The following is a 20,535-nucleotide window of genomic DNA, read 5'->3' as shown; positions in this document are numbered from 1 at the left end:
AGGGATTAGGCAATATATAATTATGTTATTATACAATGACAACTTTAACAAGACTATCAAATTTTGTCTAGAACCCAATGCTTTCTTGTAACTGACACCTTGAATGTGTCGTACTCCTGTCTCTCAACAAAATAGTGTTGTGCTTTCCTCTAGGATCAGGACTCGAGTATCAGGTCTTCTAATATGGCCATTTTAACCAAATGACCTATGAATGAGTCATGCTTGGGATATTTCCGTTTCTATAGCTCATCAATAAAACAAAAATTGTGCCATCTGTTTTTGGAAGGTGGCAAATCTGGTGTTATAGGGAACCCTTAATATTATTATAACGATTAAAAATTAATGATTAATTATTATTGATTATACATTAGCCATGATATGTCTGTTTGACTTTCTATGTCTACTTTTTAAAACTTTTTTCAATTTCTGTTAAAATCCATGAGAACGTTAAGTGCTGTTGCTGTAGAAGATTTAAAAAAAGGCTTATACAACATATTTGTTATCAATGCTTTATTGTTGAAAACAAAATTGAAATTCTCTGGCACATAAAACAATTATTTCTACAAAAGGAAAGCCTACAAATCTTGATAATTTATACAAATAACAGTTTCTCAAAAAATAAAACTTTAATTTAGTAAACTTGTCTTGTGCTCTATATTTTTAGCACTGTCTGCAATAATCCACCATAAATCCCTGAGCGGAGACATTTTTTGACCATGTTCTATAGCCCCCCGTCCCACCCTCCCCCCAAGTTGGTCAGTTACTAAGCCCAGCCCTGTAGTGAAAGGTGTCAGGGACATTTTGCTATTAAACATCCATGCATTTTATGACACAGGCCCAATTATTAATGCTACTTGGGGACTGGGTCAACTCGAAGTGCCTCTACTGTGCAATCAGCGAACCTATTAAGAACCAAGTATCTGAAAGGAAGAACATTAACAACAAAAAGACATAAAATGTTAAGACTAGGAAGTCATCATAGGTCAATAACTATTTAAATAAATAAAACTGTTAGACATTGAATTTATCTCTATATCCTTATATTAAATTCCTTATTTATTTACTTATTTTTTTTTTTTGCAATTGCCAATGCGTTAAAAGATGAAAAATACACTTCAACCCACACTTTTGGTTTGACCACGGGTTTGCTGTTGTTAAACGTTAAATATCATTCTGAAGACACAGTGATCTAGTTATAATTTAACTTTTTGGCCCTTCGATGAAATGTTTACAAAATAATATACCTATTAGGAGGGCCTTCTTACTAATGCCATCAACAAACCTCTCTCACTACATCTGCCCTTTTTACGAAAACACTAATTCCGTAGGAACACTACTTTAAATTCTTTATCCCGCTTTATTCAGATACAGAGTAAAACATATAAAATATGGAGAAAACAAAATATGATGTATTTGCATGTCCAGCTTCCTTTTAGTGGGGCTGCTGCCCAATATATATACATGAAAGTTGAAGGAAAGGAGAAAAAAGCTAATTTTCAGTTGCAAAGAACTGACTTAATGAATCAAGTTTTGTTATTTTGCTATGGTAGAATAATAAATAAATAAATATGTAGGGTATTGTATAGCTACTTTCTCTATGAAGTTGATAGTGAACTGTTTTGTTTTGTTTTTTTTGCAAAGTTAATTTTTAGTAGCAAAGTTTGCAAGTCAAAACAATGTTCAATAAATGTTTTTCTCTACTTCATTTTTACTTGTGTAATGATCACTGAAGTGGTTACTAATAGGTAAAGGAATAAAATACCAGTTTGCTAGTGAAAAAATAGTTTAACTGTGAAAAGAGCAAGGCAGAAGACCTAAAAACACACAGGCTGATGCTATACTGTAGCTCATTTTTTATGTGTTTTGGGACGAGCAAAATATAAAAAAAATAATTCCTTAAAAACTTATTAGCATTGCTGTCTAGGAACCTATCAGGAAGTGATTAGCATTTTATACCAATTCTTTCCAAAATATAACATCACTGGCAACCATTATTATACACTCCTTTGTTCAGACTTGATTTTTTAACCATTAACCACATCTGGGAAGCACACAGCAACTTCCCTTTTGTCTAATAGCTGCTGGCTAGTTATTGGAATTAGAACACATTTAAGCTCTTTTAGATTTAATCCTTATATAAGCATGTGCATTAACCAGGTATAGCTACTTCAAAAGCCTAAGAATTAATACAGTGAATTCTCCTAGGCAGTCTGGGGGGAAATGCTGGTGACGTTAAAAATAAAAATTGCCTGCCGGACATGTAAAAGGTCTCCCCAACCTCTCCAGCAACGCCAGTGTGAAACATGGTTACCTCAGCTCAGAACATTGAAAAGCAAATGCTGTCTAAAAGAAATGAAGACTGTGACATCCAAATAATAAAATGTTATGTGCCCTAGTCGGGAAACAACTATAGATTCTGACAGATCTTCACATACTTTAAAAAATTTTTTTTTCCCCTAAGTTTCACAAATTGGTAAGCAGGCTGTCCCAAAGAGGGAAGACAGCAGCGTCAGGACAACCGGCCGGCACGCTGGGATTCACACGACACTTTAATTATTCCCTATTAACACTTGATCTTAATAGTTTAGCAGGGCTGAATGGACACTCTGACTTCCTCTCACAGTGTTTAAGGAACAGTATAATTTCTAAATTAGCTTTCAAAAATGAACAAAATTTGTAACTTAGACTCCCTGCCCACCTCCCACCCCAATGCCGTAAGATCCTGTTTTAAGTGCTCTGGTTTAATAATAGTTCTATGGGTAACAATTACGTCCTTCAAGAGGTTTCCAATGTTCCCCTTTTTGGTGTTAACGGCTGTGCCAACAGCAGAGTGAATACTCCCAGACGTGGCAGTGACCCCAGTGACCTCTGCCCCCATCTTGGAAGTCCATACTAGCTCTTGTCATAGCACTGCTGGGAAGTTCTGTTCACTAACGAAGCCAGCTTTAAAATATGGAGGAGGAGGAGGTACTGCCCTCCTGTGTCAGGTCTTGGATGTCTTTAAGCCTTGCTTTTCCATAATGTTCCACAGTTTGCGGAGATTGGACTGCGTGATGACATCATCTGGCTTGAGCTGCAGTGCCCGCAGGTAGTTGGCCTCGGCCTTTTGGAGACGGCCATTGAGATGGAGGATAGCCCCCAGGTTCATCAAAGCAGCCGGATACTGGAACCAGAGAGGGAGGGAAATGATTAAGAGGCTTGTTTCAAGCTTTCCTTCATGGAAGACAAAAGTCTTCATCCACTTATGCAAATGATTCCCTTATGTCTGGAGGCATTTTATGGAAGCAATTTAGCAATTTATACAAATAGATCAAGATAACTAGGAATAACAACAACAACAAAAAGTTTTCAAACAGCTGGTTTACTCTGTGCTTTAAATAGTGCAGGCAGCTACGAAAATATTCTTCTTTAATGAGAAGGCATAGGTTACATATGAAAACCTCGTCGCCTAGTCAGACTGTACTTTTCTAAGGAAACAGTTAAAAGTCATACAATTTCAGATAGAATTGATCTTCTTTTTTCAACTCAATGTCAAGAAATAAAAAAAATTAAGTTGGAAAAGTTGACAAATTTACGTCCACCCACTCTGTTTCCTCTCCTTAGCAATCTTCCAGGCCATTTATACAAACATTAAGTAAATAAGTTAAAAAATTGTACAATTTTACTGATGTTTTCAGGGTAAACGCTCTGAAAAAAAATTTCAAATGTAACCACTAATGTCATTTCCAAATCTAACCCAAGTAGTTTAATGAGACAAAGTTCTTATTTTTAAGTCAAATTTTTAAACTTCTCCTGGTGAATGTTTATTGTAAACACAGCAAAGTAAAAACATACCAAAACAGATAAAATGTGGTGCAGAAAAATGGAACCTTTGTCAGAAAAGTTTTTTATTATTTCTTTGAAGGTAGTTGTGAGTCTCAAACACAAAAATTTTTATAGTATGTGATATTTGCAATACAAAGTTATCATATGAAAGGCAAAGTTAAAAAACAAAACAAACAAAACTATGTACCACTAGTTTCAGACAAGGGTCTCCATCCCCAAATTCTGAGATATTGGTTGACAACAACAAAAGTCCTTCCCAAAGGGAAAAATTTTTTTTTTTGCTTGCTATCTACAAATAAAGGCAGTTCTGTTCTTGTCTTGTTGCTCGAACTTTCTGGCGAACATACAGCAGCTAATATTTTGGCAGTTACACAAATGCATATTTCAAATATCAGATAAAACTAAATGTGTTTATGCTAAGATTGTGTTTTCATTTTACAGATGGTGTCAACAGAGTAATTGTCCTGGCAACTCTGTGATGCAGTGTAAAATAATTCACAATAATTTTTACAATTTAGTATTTTCACAAAATGCATGCATTTTTTCAGCTGAATTCATGTGACTCCACTCTTTACTGTAAAAACAATTATTTCTGAACCAAAAAGAGTGCTAGGGGCAGGGCTGAATAGCTCAGAATAAACCAACTGGAAAGAGATGATCAGATTTGGACTTTAAGAGGTCTGGGTTTGAATTCTTGCTCAACCACTGACTGTGACCTTGCTGAGGTCCCCTAACATATCTGTGCCCAATTCTTTCATTTATGAAATACCAAAATAACATCAACTTTTTTTCATGTTGTCAGAAAGATAAAATGAGACATTTAACAATGTGGTACAGTACATGTATGTAATAGACTTGCAAACGTCAAGTTCACTTTTCCTTCTTTTCATCTGCTTGAGGTATATAGCACATGCATGTTTTTATAAAAACATTTTTATGTTTTTATACATACTTTACAATTTTTATTCCAATGGCTACACTATATGTCTGTGGATGTACAGCAAAATTCTCTTAAGTCCTCAACTATAGGGCATTATTTTCAAACTTGTCTACATCCTCTTTTCTCTTCCAAAAATAATGTTGCAAATATAAGCTATTCCTGACCTTCAAAAACCTTTTGGTCAGGATGACGCCATACTTATCAAGAAAAATACAGATGGTCAATTTCTAATTTTAAACCCCAAGCCAAATAAACATAGCTCTAAATTACATGTGCAATGAAGGTCCACACTGGAAACCTAAAACACCACCTACTCTGTCTTCCTAACAGAACTTTGTTATCATTCCACCCATTATCTTGAGTCGTTCGATGCATGGATGCATTTCTCAATTCTATTCCCTCACGGAGCTCAGCACAACTATCAATAAACAGCTACTACAGTGACGGCAAAGTGTGTTCACAGCCTGAATTACTAGAGATGCTAAGTAGATAAAATGTTCAGACTTCCGCTATCCTGAGTGGGAAGAGAGGAAATGGAGACGGAGAATCACGGTTGGGACCATTCCTGGCTAACCAGAAATAGAAGAGGCCCAGCGACAGGGGCTGAGAGAAACCAGATGGCTCAGTGGGATAGTCGTTATTTCTTGAATCACTTTATTATTAAAGTATCTGTGCCTAACTATAATCGCAACTCAAGGGGATTATTAAAAATACTCAAAAGTTACAGAGTCACAATGCCTGAGTGCCAGGCCAGCTCTGCCCCAGAGATGTGTATACTCGGACAAGTTGACGGAACACTCGAGACTTCAATTTCTTATAGAAATGAATGATAACACTACTTGCTGCATAGAATTGCTGCTAAGGTTACATGAGAATACAACATTATTGTCTTTTTCCTCTTCTTTTCTGTCTCCCTATCATCTCAGAAACAGAAAGCAGAATTTCCTGTGAGTGTGCCTGAGTAACTACTGAATCCAAACCCTGTGGATTTGTGACCTGGCTCTACCTTTACTAGCTTTATAGACTTTCTTAGGTTAAACCAGAAGAGACAGAGGTGAAGACAGGTGGTGAAGTAAACCAAGCCACATAAATAGGCTTTACTATTGCTACTGAACTGCAGCCCAGATTCTTCTGTCCTCAGAGTACTTCAAGTCACTTCTTTCTTTAAAAAGAAAAGTTAATATTAATCTAAAATAACACAATTAGGAAGTGACATCTGTCATCAAAATGAGTTCTGAGTGCTAGTTATCATAGTGTTTTTGGAATAACTTTAATTTTGCTTTTCTAAAAAAAAATTTAATGTTTACTTATTTTTGAGAGAGAGAGAGAGAGAGAGAGAGAGCGAGCGAGCTGGAGAAGGGACAGACAGAAGGAGACACAGAATCTGTAGCAGGCTCCAGGCTCTGAGCTGTCAGCACAGAGCCTGATGTGGGGCTTGAACCCACAAGTAGGGAAATCGTGACCTAAGCCAAAGTCGGACACTTCACTGACTGAGCCACCCAGGTGCCACATGGAATAACTTTAATTTTACATTAGCATGTTACTAGCATGTTTACATTAGCATGCTACCCTAGCATGTTACTCATTCAGCAGAAATAATCAAAAATTGACATTATGGGGTTAAAATGGGATAACAGATCCAATAGAAGTTCACATATACTCTTTAATTGTGCTTTTTTTTTTAATGTTTATTTGTTTTTTAGAGAGAGAGAGAGAGACAGAGAGTGAGCAATGGAGGGGCAGAGAGAGAGGGAGACACAGAATCTGAAGCAGGCTCCAGGTTCTGAGCTGTCAGCATAGAGTCTGACGTGGGCTTGAACCCACGAACCGTGAGATCATGACCTGAGCCAAAGTTGGACACACCCCACTGAGCCACCCAGGTGCCCAACCCTATAAACAGTAAAAATCCAAGTAAACTAAAAATGTATATGTTTAAGAACATACTATTTTTAGGCAGCTAATAGATTTCTGTGTTTAGATGTAACGTATTTTTCTGAATATGTCTATCTCACCAGAGTAAAAAAGAGTTTTTATTTTACAAACCTACAAACTTACATCATTATGCAATGCTTTTAAAACATCACTATAGCCTCTTACTTGAGTTGAGTGGAGACTGAGGAAATTTGCATGTATGCTCAAAAGTGACCTAATCAACAAGTACTTAGGTACAAGCCTTAGGTAACTGCTTAAAACTGTCAACAGTTACTTTGACATAAACAATTTCATGTGTTTGATAAAAATTTATGAATAAAACTCAATATAGACCACTTTCTGTTACATGGTTGTTTTCTCTCTTCAAAGACAAGCCTTCACAGCGCGACCAGGGGTAGCTGACTGGATGCCCAAGGGACTGAGTGCCTATGGGTCTTCTAACCTTGCCTCTAGTCTAGGAAGTAGCATCAACATCACCTGGGAGCTTGGTAGAAATGCAGAATTTCAGGTACCAACCAGCGAATCAGAATCTGAATTTTAACGAGATCCCCAGGTGTTTTGCACTCTCATTACAATTTGAGAAGCAGTGTTCTAGAGGTCATTTCCTGATCTAAGTCATATTATTTTACATCTTTTGAGACGAAGTTTCCTAGAGGAGGATGAAGTCCCATACAGAACAAAGAATGTCAGATCAAATGTCTGTCCTCTCATAAAGTGAATTCTTTTGGCCAGGCAATTATTTAGAGTAGGAAATGTGCAAATGAAACTTTATTATAAACAGAAGCCATAAATGACCAAATATTATTAGACAGGAGAGGAAAAACCTTTTAATAGCCAAACAGAAGCATGTAAAGGTTTTTAAACAGAATTAAGGACTACCTAGCTATATAACTGAAATCAAAGAAGCTCAGGTGACTGGCTGTCTGATGATACACTGGTGTCCTTGCTCTCTGCCAGCTGTGACTCATGGGCTGGGGAACAGAAACCCAACCACAACTGCTGGTGTCGTCCCTCACGCACATCTTCTCTGATTAAAGACAGCTGATGAAGTTTTCAGCACGTTAACAAAGGCAGTAGCTTGCAAACCAGTAAAATGGGGCTTATGGCTCTGTACAACAAATGACAGACTAGAAAGGAGAACCAGACCTTTCTTGTTTCCTCGAAGAGGACAGACGCTTTACATCAAAGGGGCTAATTGGTCGCCATGCTGAGGCAACAAGTGACATCTTTTTTCAAGTCTCCAGGGAATTACGACTTTATTGTTACTTGACTGTGGCCTTTGGTTTATTTCTCCAACACTGGAAGAAGTAAGCAAACTCAAATAATAGGGTGGGGTGGGGTAGAGCAAAGGCAAGATTGCACGGGTCTGATTCTAGACTAACACCTTTGAGGCTCCCAAAGAACTCAGCTGAGCTCACAGGGTATCCTCAGCACACAGGATTAGAAGACACCTGGTCTTTGCCTATTATGCAGTCTTGGAAAGAGAAAGATATCTACGGAGGAAGAATAGTAAAGCCATATGAGGATTCAGGATTGGACATTCATGTTTCTATTGAGAACAGGACTAAAATCTAGATTTTAGGGTAGAGCCTAGAAAAAGGAAAAGGGTTTGGTTGAAATGGTCTGCTTAGGTGGGAGCTGGAAATCCACACAGTAATTGGGCTTTCTTATCCCATTATTCCCTGTGACCATTTCCTTTTTGTGAGGGTAAATCAATAGGCAAGAGAAGTTTTGAAAAAGATGAAGACAGAAATATCTGAACTTCTAATTTTACAAATTAATTTTACAAATTTTACAAATTACAAACTTCTAAATTTACAAATTTTACAAATATTTCCAATACTTCTAATTTTACAAATATGTTTATTTCCATCCAAAGAATTGCTCAATGTATCCATATAGCTGAATATTTACTGTTGTATGAACTAAATAACTTTTGAGGAAGAATTTCTGAGGTTAGCCTTATCCAATTATTATTTACTACACTACAATTTGGGGGGATGTTTTCAAGATAACCACATTTAACTTCTCTTCTGAATGTAATTTGCAAACTTAAATGAGTTTACCCAGTCTGAAGTTTTTAATGGATTCTCACTCTCTTTCAAGTAGTTACAGAATAACTTAACGAAGGCTGCACACTGCCATTCAACTGTATTCAGTTGAAATTGCTTACCCAATTGAATTTAGCGGAGCAGTAACTGCACCATGATGCCTAAAAAATAATGGTTTGGACTTAAAAAAAACATATTCATGAAAAAGAGTATTTATGCATAAACTTAAGGGATCTCTATTTATTGTGCCTTGTACATGGCAGATATTCAATAAATAATTACTGAATTAAAGATTATCTGTCAGGATTATGGAAAAAAGTGTACCATGAACCCAAACAAAGTTTGATACCACATCCCCCCTCTATATCAACGTTACCCCTCTTCCTTTGTCTTCTTGGCATGCTTCATGGTCAATGCCAAGCTAGAGATCTGAATAAATTATCCTTGATTCCTTGCCTTACTCCATACACACACACCTACTTACATCTAGTTGTTAAGTGTTGACAACTTTACCCAATAATCTCCCTTAAATTTGCCTTCTAATTATACTCTGTCCTTTTCTCTCTACTTGGTTTAAGCCCTAATCACCCTTTCTTAGATTATTTAAATAAAATTACTTTGAGAAAGAATATGTGAATGGGTAGCTGAATAGATTAACAGGTGATAGATTAAAAGAATGAATGAATGAATATGTGAGGAAAGCCATATGCAGGGTTTTTACTCTAAATATTATAGGTATACAAACAAAACTTTGAGAGGATACAATAGAACTATGTACTTGCCTAACAAGTGAAACTTTATAAAGACAACTGAAACCCCCAAATATCTCACTGTCCTATTCCTGAACTCACCCCCCATTCTCTCAAGAAAACCACTATTCTGAAGTTGGTATTCACCATTCCAATGTCTATTTTCACTTTTATTTTTTGTGTACCCATAATAAATGTATAATCTTATATGTTTATAAGTTTTGATTTTATTTTTAAAAAAAAACTTTTTTTTCAAAGTTTATTTATTTTTTGGGGACAGAGAGAGACAGAGCATGAACGGGGGGGGGGGGGGGCAGAGAGAGAGAGGGAGACACAGAATTGGAAACAGGCTCCAGGCTCTGAGCCATCAGCCCAGAGCCTGACGCGGGGCTCGAACTCCCGGACCGCGAGATCGTGACCTGGCTGAAGTCGGACGCTTAACCGACTGCGCCACCCAGGCGCCCCTACAAGTTTTGATTTTAAAACCACCCATCATGAGATGTCATCCTGCCAAGCACGCACATGAAACTTAGATTTTTTGCTCAACATTTTGTTTTGCAGACTTATCCATGTTGATGGATATAAAGTTTAGTTCTTTTATATCAATTCCATTGAATGAAAACCCACTCTCTTAAGGATGAACTCTGCTTTAGAGGAGGGTTGTCATCCATATTCTTGTGAATATCTCTACACATATTTATTGGGAGAGTTTTGAGGATTGGAATTGTTGGAGCAGATGATCTGCAAGTTTGCTAGACATTATCAAATTTTTCTTCAGTGTGGTTGTATCAAATGCATTAGCCTCAACATGTAACAGGGGCCCCTTTATTCCATATTCTTAACGACAACTGACATTGTCTGACCTTCAGTTTTTGCAAATTGAAAGTTGTAAGACAATAGTTTATTCTGTGTTTGATTTCTTTTTCCTGATTACTACAGAGGCCAATACCATTTTCTTTTAAAAAAAAATTTTTTTTTCAACGTTTATTTATTTTTGGGACAGAGAGAGACAGAGCATGAACCGGGGAGGGGCAGAGAGAGAGGGAGACACAGAATCGGAAACAGGCTCCAGGCTCTGAGCCATCAGCCCAGAGCCCGACGCGGGGCTCGAACTCACGGACCGCGAGATCGTGACCTGGCTGAAGTCGGACGCTTAACCGACTGCGCCACCCAGGCGCCCCCATTTTCATAAATTTATTAGCTTTCTCCTTTTTCTTTTTAGTGATCCACCTGTTCCTTAACATTTAGACAGAATCAGTTTTGTAAGGGCTGTCACGCACATGGTGGTGTTTGAACGGGAATTCCACAGAGCTCCTACTACCTCAAAACAGCTCCTAAATAGGACTGTCTGGCCTAGTGTTTTCCTGGTCAGAGTCACTTTCCCAAGACGAACAACCAGATGAGCACTGTTTCCAAGATGGACAATCTGTTATGCACAAAATGGCAAGTCTCTGATATAGGTGCACCTTCAACGTGGGTGAGAGGATGGCACAAATCTGGGCAGTAGAGAAGCGCACCAGGTCCACAAAAGTGTCGCACAGCAATGACGGGAATCTTGGACAACTGGATGTGGGAGAGGCTGGCAGCTCCTATTTAGCCCCACACAGAACTGATCTTTCTTTATGGCCTGCTTCTCTTCTTTATCTGCTTTCTGGCTCCCTTCTTAGCTATTCGACTCAGAGAAAACAAGAGAAATTAAAGTGAACAATATGTGTCATATTCTCCCTCTCTTTGTTACCCTCCATTTCTATTGGCACCGTCTGGCGTGGCATCTCACCCGTTCCTAAATACTGTCCACCTCTTGTTCTCCCACCTTTGATTCCTGCTCACCCCTATCTATCTCCCACTTGGCCATCTGTCTTTTTTAAAATATAAATGGGGTTTTGAAGGGTCAACCTCCAGAACCTACAGGTGCCTACAGAAAAGAATCCAGACTCTTCAGCCTGGTGCTAAGACACAGATTACGACATGGCACCCCAAATAAGCCCTCAATATACATTCTGCATGAGCCATGTGAAACTTCTACTTCTGCCATGTGCAATTTTGAGCATTTATTTTTTTTTATCAGACTGTTTCTCTGACAAAGCCCTTCTTCCATTTTCTTTTCAACAAACTTCTGCTCATTTTAAAAAGGGAGTTTAACAATCCCTTAATCATAGCTTGCTGCTGTATGTTCCCATAGTACTGTCTACATACATTAATTGCAACACTTACCACAATGAATTATATCTACTTGTTATAAGCATCTGTCTTTGCTGGAGAGTGAGACCGACAGTGAATTTATTTTAACTGTCTTTATAGTGCTAGTGCCAGGCTCTGGCATATGAAAGAAATTCTCAATGAATCCTTGCTGAAAGAAGAAAAAAATATATGATTTAGCAGAAAGAGCTGACCTAAAAGAGGTAAATTCTAACTTGATCTCAATGTAACTTAATAAACACTGAGTAGGCACCCACTATAAGTCAAGGTTGCTGTCAGGTACTCTAGATAAGTGGTGAACAAGAACAGTATTTTTTTTAGTCTGTATGGGGTTTTAGCCAACTTTAATTGCACATTTGGCACTTCTCACAAACCACTAAAAGGTGTACATTCATTATTTCATTGATGTCCAATGAGGTCAGTGTAACTCTTACCCATGCACTGTTCTAAGCATTGCTCTAAACACTAATAGGAGACACTTCACCAAGGGATTCACTGCCCTCAGGGTGTTTATAGTCCAGCGTGTGAATACAAATCTTTCTGCTACAGAGAAGAATCAGACATGTCTGTAAGGGTGAGCTATAGAGGAGAGGGGAGATTACTTCCTTAAGGCTATTAGGCTATTTATTACACAAGATGAATTGTCAGGTTGCTTCAAGACTTTAATTCTTCCAAAGGGAGAATGCCATACAAACTTTTGAAATTGGTGTCACATCAAAATCAACTTGTTACTTTTTAAAAGTATTTTTTGGCAAACTGAGAGTAGAGCCAACATTGGAGAGAGCCCTAACATAGAAGAGTCTGAATTTCAATTAGTTTGGAGAATAAGATGTCACTAGTGATATCTGTGCTGTTGAACCTTTGAGACCAACTCAAAATGGATAAAAAAAGATTGTACTAAAAAATTAAATATTGATACAATAAACTTAAAATATCTGTTACAAAGGTCTATGATAAAACAGAAATCCACATGCAATGCGATGGTCTCAGTTTAGAAATGATAGTTCTTTGTAGTCATATTTTGACTATAGTTGTATTTTGAATAAAGTATCTCTGCTAAAATGATTTACCAAGTGTACATACGACAAGGAAAAACAACATAGGGAATCTAGCAATGGCAAGGCACAGCCTGACAGACAATAGAAATGATTTACAGTGATTCTCCATTTCAACACGCTATTTGTGTTTTTGAAATAGCTTTGAATAAAACAAAAGAGGTATAGGTGACAAGCAAGACACAACGCTGTGTTAAGGGAGTAGTTTCAATTTCTCGGTGACACATTTTATCCTGTGTGCTCAGTCCTTCTCTCCTACATCTGTCCCATCCCAGCGGATGTTGCAAGAATGTTCATTTAACTTTTATGAGGGTGTGACTGACACAATGTGGAGTGCTATTCATTTCGATGGCAATCAAAATGCCAAAATCTGTGGTTAGGGGGATAGCAAACAGTGATCGTAACAGAGTCCTTTCAAAGGTGGTAGTTATTTCTAACAGATTTTAAAGTGCACATACTAAATTAAGAATATGAACTCAGAAATTACTGCGTACTAAAGAAGATCCTATTTCAAAGACAGGTTTTCCTGATACCCTTAATTTCATCACAACATCTCTCATAGGATCTGAATGGAAAAGCTAGATCCCTGGTCACCTCAGTTTCACTCAGAGCTGTTATAAAATGCAATCAATGCTCTGTTTTTCTTGATCTGCGATAAGCACATAGCTCATTATTTAAAGTAAAACTACAAATAAAAGTTCTACATAAGTGAGAAAATATAGGACTTAAAGTGCATGCAAGATTAGAAGAATAAAAATAAGTAGAACTTACTGAAAGTTAAAAACATTAAAACACTAAAGTAATGAAATTTAGGAAAGAATCTGCACACAGGCAAAATCATCTCTATCTCTAAAACACCAAGAGCTGTCTTCCCTTACTAATGTAGACAGCTGACACAAAATCTACAGCATTTTCTTTTACTTTTCCTTGAACCAAATTCCTTGTCTGTTTCTAGTCCAAATGTACCCTAAGCAACATAATTCACTCTACACTTTATTCATTTCTCTTTGGTAAGAAGGGGAGGGAAGAACACGCTCATGCTTTCTCCATCATAATTGTGTTGCACAGAAGGATTTCCAGCTGTATGGGCCATCCACATGTGTATGTGTGAAGCGTGAGTTTGAATATATCTAATAAAGTGATGCTTTATTATATATCTAATATTACATATCAGGTATTTTATATCCAATAAAGTGTATTTCAGAGTATGCTGGAAGTTGAGATTTGAGTTTATAACATTTTAGAACTTCATTGTCATGGGAGACAGAAGGAGAGAGAGATTTTTTTTTTCTTTTTAATATATTTTTTTTCTTTTTGAGGGGCTGGCCCTTTTTGTTCTGTAAAATGATCACCTGAGTTTTTGTTTTGATTTTTTAAATTATTAATTAATTTAACTTAATTGATTAATTAATTAATTAATTTTTACTAGGTAATGACCTTCATTAACCTTGTTTCAAACTTTATTCCTGGGCTTCTTCAGCTTAATCAGCTGCAAAGAATGTTTTGTGTATAAGCAAAAACTGAAAAGAGCTGCACTGTCCAAGGGGCTTGGGCTTAAAACTATTAGAGATTTAGATTTTATCAGATCTATGAACAAATTAAAATAGCAGTTCCCAGTAACTTCTTCAAGTTTTATCCTCTTCAGAAGTTGACCCAATTCAGTTTGCTTCATTCTTAGAAGTTTCATCAAAATTCTCCACAAGGTCTGGAACTTCATCCTCCTCCTCCTCTCTGGTAGTGAGTGGTGCTTTTCCGTCCACAGATTGGGCAGAAATTCACAAGGTTTTCCTAAACTACTCAGACAGGCTGCACCAAGTTGGTTTAAGATACTGGGTGGCGTTTCGGTCAGCTGGCTGCCTTGTCTCAGTGAAAGCGTTCACTGCCAGGGATACCTGGACTTGAGGTTTGTTAAAGTGCATCACTGTTCCTTGGTTTATGAACATACTCACTTCTTCAATACCAGAGATACTGTTTACCCTTAACTTCTCTAAAGAGAACCTAAGGCTTTTATCTTCTGTGGTAGCTGTCCTATGAACCACCTTCTTTGGGCGAGCAGTTCCTTTCCCACCAAAGCACACTTGTGCTTGCAGTTTGATGAATTTCTCCTGGTTCATGATAGTTTCTTTCATCTTGTCAGAGTGGAAATGGGACCCCATGGGGGACTAGGGCTGGCACTCAGGGGGTCCCGTGTGGACCAGCTAAGATTAGGTGCACACATGTGGGGCTTGTCTGAATTTTCAAAAACACAATGCTGCAAGGGGCACCTGGGTGGCTCAGTCGGTTAGGCATCAGACCCTGTGCTGGCGGTGTGGAGGCTGCTTGGGATTCTCTCTCTCTGTCCCTCCCCAGCTTGTGATGTCTCTGTCTCTCTCAAAATAAATAAATAAACTTAAAAAAAACAGTGTAGCAAGAGCTACAGATATACTAAGTTGACAGAATCAAAGTTTCAACTGAAGTAAAGATTTGACAGGTGCCAGGAAAATTTTTTTAATCTGTGTATATATCACTTCTCCAACTGACCTCTATGTTTGCCAATAAATAGGGTGTGATCGGAGGGAGGTCAACTGAGAGATTCTAGTTTGCATACTGGTGAAATGACAGACTTGTTCTTGAATAGGACTTATTGAAAATAATCCTTTTTTTAAAAAAACATGGAAATGAGCATGTCACAGACCTCAAAACAGTGGATTAAATGAAATTTAGGTTAGGCATACACACTCTAAGGATGGGTAAGACATTTTTTTTTCCTCTCATGAAACAGATGGAGTGAAGAAGCATGATTCATTCAAGGGTGACACTATCATTTGGATCAATCACATTTCAACATGATATTAGAAGGCAGCAATTGTCCACCCGCAGAACGAACATGAAGAAACGTGTTTCATAAAGAGAATTCACCACAGGCTTCATGCACACCGCAAGTGGAAAGTTTTGCTAACACTCTGAGTTAGGATGACCCGATCAAACATAACAAGAAGGAGCAAGCAATTCCTCCAGAAACTAGAAATCTTTCCAGGAACTAAAAATAAAATGTAAATATGGTGCCTGGTGCATAACATTCTATTTGCACTTTTATAGGATGAACGCTTTGTTGACACACGCTTGGAAAAATAATGATGCAAGGTCTTCACCCATCATTTCAGAAAACATTCCATCAGGACCCACCAATCACGGGGAAGCCATGCTGTACTCCAAGCCAATACACTTGCCAAAGTGTCACACCTGCTGAAAATGTAAAAATAAACACTGCTTGTGTGTATCTAAACTTACAGCAAATCAAGGGAGGTTTAATGGCAGAACCGCTGTTGCTCACACAGTATACGCTCATGTATTACCCTCAGGATCTCTACATTCAATTGCACACTTTGACTTTATTTTTGAGGTGTTCATACCTGAGATTGCCACATCCAGATAGCATCCATCATCTAATGTAAAGCCTGAACAGTTAGCATATTTCCATACTTTTAAGAAGGTTTTAAAGACTGGCTTGATGACATTTTTCTGCACAACAGCTTCCAAAATTGTATAGGATAGAGATTTTGTATTGCCTTACCTACTCTACCAATGTTATTACCTCTTCTCTGAGTAACTTCATTTTTGAAAATGCTACACCCTTACTTTCTTACCTCCCTTCTTTGGTCCATCCAGTTAATATAAAACAAGCAAGCAAGCAGATAACAAGCAATCAATAAGGCAATAACACAGACCCAGAGTCCAAATACTTGGCCTGAGGCAGATACATTGGATACTTATTCACTCATATGCCACAAATAACAACCCAAATGCGACTTAAAAAGGAAGAAGGGATAAAACAGATTATTTTAAACCCAGTGATTAATACTCAGACACCAACTCTGATTTCTTTTAGACTCATCTTCAATAATGAGTTAGGGAACCATAATGATTATGTAATATATATCGAATATGTTTATAAAGTCACACAGTAGTACATTTTTACCTCCCCAAAAACCAATTATTGGCAATGCAACAACCTTGAATAGTGATCTGATACTTAGCTACAGAAAAACTTGACTACATATCACCTCTACCTGTGATTCACATTGAACAAGTAAAACAAAAAGGTCTTTAGTAGAAGGCACATCTTTTTAATTCCTTTGTGTAAGAAACCAGAAGCGAGATCTTTTTCTGCTATTACACATTAATTATTCTTTTTTTATTTTTTTTTTTACATTTTTTTTTTCAACTTTTATTTATTTTTGGGACAGAGAGAGACAGAGCATGAACGGGGGAGGGGCAGAGAGAGAGGGAGACACAGAATCAGAAACAGGCTCCAGGCTCTGAGCCATCAGCCCAGAGCCTGACGCGGGGCTCGAACCCACGGACCGCGAGATCGTGACCTGGCTGAAGTCGGACGCTTAACCGACTGTGCCACCCAGGCGCCCCTACACATTAATTATTCTTAAAACAAATTATCTTATTAATACTTGACTAGTTAAATTGTAGGCCATTTATCTCATAAATGTTTAATGTCCATTACATATAATAATTAAATCCCATTTTAGTATCTTGAAATGGCTTAGAGAAATGCAGCTATGCTCTAATGCCTATAATTTAACACTATTATTTACTTCAGTCAGCGACAGAATTTCAAGAACTTTGTTCACTTCTTTGGTTCATCAAAACAAAGTAGGAATGAAATGGTAACTATGAAGTCAATATTCTTAGAATATTAAGTCCACGATGCTATGAAGCATGATCACTTATAATGGCCATGGAAAAAGCAGCCTCCAGCTGAGAAGCAGGAGGCCATGTGGTTAATCTTGTAGCTCTATTTATCTACAAAACCTGGAGAACAATGAGAGACTAGGAAGCAAGGCCATCCCAAGAAAAGGGGAACTGATATAGACAGGTATCTCTTAACTAAAGAAATGAGGTTTAGGGAAGATGAAAAAAAATATTTATAACAATGAAATAATAATGAATTTTTAATAAGAAAGTCAACGATGGAGCCTTTTGCAGTCTGTGAATGGTTAAAATGATATCTCTCTATAATCTTCAAAACTATAATTTCTAAAATAAAATTAAGTTCTTCAATTATCTCATCCATTATAGCCAATTTTATTTCTTTTGAAAATATAACTTTTTCATTCATTTTATGCATTCATTCAACGTATAATTTTTGAGCACCTATACTGGGAATTCAGCAGTACACAGAACAAGTTAAAAATCCTGGGCTTCATGGTGCTTATATCTTATTTGTAAGACATAGATAATAAACACGAAAATATGAACAAAACATGTAATATATTATACTGTGATGCATGAAAAGATAAAAACTACAGCAAAGAAACCATTTAAGGAATGTATGTGAGGAGGGTGGCCAATAAACTACAGCCTGGGAATCATATCCAGCCCAGAGTTAGACCATTTAAAAATGTAGATTTTTAGATGGTTGAAGATACTCAAAAGGAAAGAAATACATCATAGCACATGAAAATTACATAAAATTCAAATGCCAATGTCCATAAATAAAGTTTTATTGGAAAATAGTCACACCTAATCAGGTATATTTTGTCTATGGCCACCTTCATGCTGCAACAGCATAACTCAATAGTTGTGACAGAGACTTTAGGGGTGCAAAACCTAAAATATTTACTGCCTGGTCCGCTACAACAAAAATATGCTGAACCCTCACATACGACATTAAATAAGAGGATTTGTAAAGGTCTTAAAATAGCATCTGAGTGAAGAACTGGAGGTGAGGGAGCAAACTGCACAAGGAATGACATGATCTGACATGTTTTGAATGTTGTTTTGAAAGCAGACCAATGAAGGAGGAGTCAACTGCTGTATTACAGATTAGCAGTGATGTTGATGTCTTTGACAAGGATAGTGGCAATGGAGTTGGCTTATGCAACTAGGAAAATGAAGTGATTTGCTGCAATGGGAAAGAAGGTGGAGGAAAAGGTGTGGGAAGAAGATCAGGAGTTCAATTCTGAACTAGTAGCTTGAAGAGTCTGTGTAAGTGCAAATACTAAGTAAACACCAGATAGATTAGTCTAGAGTTCAAAGAAGAGATCTCAGCTGGAGATTTAAATTTGGGAGTCATCAGTATATCAATGCCATTTAAAGTCATGAGAGAGAATGTGATCTCAGAGAGAGTGAAGATACAGAGAAAAGCGGGTCAAGAAAAAGGAAAAATTTCAAGGTCAAGAGATTGGATGGATGGGAAGGAACAGGCCAGGGGGATGAAGGTTAAGAGGAACCAGAGCTAAGAATCCTGGAAACCGAGGGAAGAAAGTGTTTCCAGGAGGAATGAGTAATCATCTGTGTCAAATGCTACTGATAGGACAAGTAAAATTAGAACTGAGAACAAATGGATTTAATGTTGTTGAGTGTTGTTCTTGTAACTTTGACAAGAGCAGTCTTGGTGACATCATTGGAGAAAAAGCCTGTTTGGAGTAGTTCCAAATGAAAATAGAAAGTTATGCCATAAAGAGAAGGAGGAAAATGGAATGGTAGCTAGAGGCATAAACAGGCTTGAAAGGTTTTTTGTTTTCCAATTTGGGGAGAAATAACATGTTTGAATGTTGGTGGAATATTTTGGGAGAAAGGAAAAATCTGTTAATATAAGAAAGACAGTGAAAAAGAGGGAGGAGGGAAGCGACTGTAGGACTAATGTCCTTAAATAGTTAAGAACACAAGCATCTAGGGAAGAAATGAAGAAACTTGTTTGAGCAAGAAGTATAGACAATTTATAATAATAGGGAAAAGGGTGTCCTTTAAAGGCACAGATGCTAATAGATGGTTAGATGTAGTGATGGAAGCTTATGAAAGTTCTGATTACTTCTATATTCTCAATGAAAAAGGATACACGGTTGTCTAGTTGAGTGTGATGATGGGGAAAGAGATGCTGGAAGTTTTTGATAAGTGAGTTAAGTATGGTTATCTAGAAAAATATCAGAGAGAATGGACTAGAAAATGATAGTATGACTGCCACCTGGCACTGAGGGCTAACTTGAGGCTAGTGATCCTGAACTTTAAAACAAGTTGTGTTTTGCTCTAGCTATGTTTAGCTTCAAGATACAGACATGGAACAGGCAGAGATGGATGTAGCCGGGTGTTGATAAGACAAAACTAAGCAAAGGAGTCAAGATTATGTGCAATGGAGTGATTATCAATGACTGGTCTTGGAACTTATTTAAATAAGGAGGGATATGAGGTATAATGTGGGCAAGGACACTGAAACACTGGTGATTTCCATGGACTGTAGGTCCCGGGTGTAGCTGAAGAATTTGATGGTGTTGGTGCCAGAGATGGAGATGGTAGTCAGGTAGTGAGATGGTTGAATGAAATCATGAAATCTAAACTTCGAGATTCAATGTGGTGATTCAAGTAGTGATTATCTCATGTGGGGAGAGACAGGGGGATGGGATAGGGAAGAAGCACAGAGGCAGATGGAAGTTATTGGCAATGGTTAGTTTTAGAGTTTTATATTGGGTTTACAAGCATACATTTCATTGTTCATTATTATGCATTTTCACTTACATAATATGTTAATATAATCTATGTGTTTAGATATTATACTTGACATTTAAAAAATATATTATAACATCAAGACTCCGCTGGGCTTCCCCATTGGCATGAGTCAAAAAAAGTCCCACACACCCTACGAAAAAGTTCCCTTCCGCCATATATCTTTGGCTGAAATCAAGCGGGCACAGGTGAATAAGATGCCACATCATCTTATGCTCCAACATTAAACACACAAAAATCATCACTGTCATTAGCTTATACCATGTTTATTTAGATTTATATTCATG

General features: G+C 37.4%; 1 protein-coding gene and 1 pseudogene across 1 annotated transcript in view; both read right to left on the bottom strand.

Annotated features, from left to right (window-relative positions):
- Positions 1-495: 495 nt before the first annotated feature.
- TMTC2 (transmembrane O-mannosyltransferase targeting cadherins 2) overlaps positions 496-20,535 on the bottom strand; it is a 405,001-nt gene continuing 384,961 nt past the window's right edge. The window contains exon 12 of the mRNA XM_043561689.1: positions 496-3,163. Within this exon, the coding sequence (XP_043417624.1) occupies positions 2,984-3,163 (180 nt within the window). The 3' untranslated portion in view covers positions 496-2,983. The remainder of the gene's footprint in view (positions 3,164-20,535) is intronic.
- LOC122472290 lies at positions 10,695-16,122 on the bottom strand (annotated as a pseudogene).

This window comes from Prionailurus bengalensis, chromosome B4 (assembly GCF_016509475.1).
Source record: "Prionailurus bengalensis isolate Pbe53 chromosome B4, Fcat_Pben_1.1_paternal_pri, whole genome shotgun sequence".
Classification (NCBI taxonomy): Eukaryota; Metazoa; Chordata; class Mammalia; order Carnivora; family Felidae; genus Prionailurus; species Prionailurus bengalensis.
The sequence above is the reverse complement of the archived record's forward strand: the minus strand, read 5'-3'. Positions and strand labels throughout refer to the sequence as shown.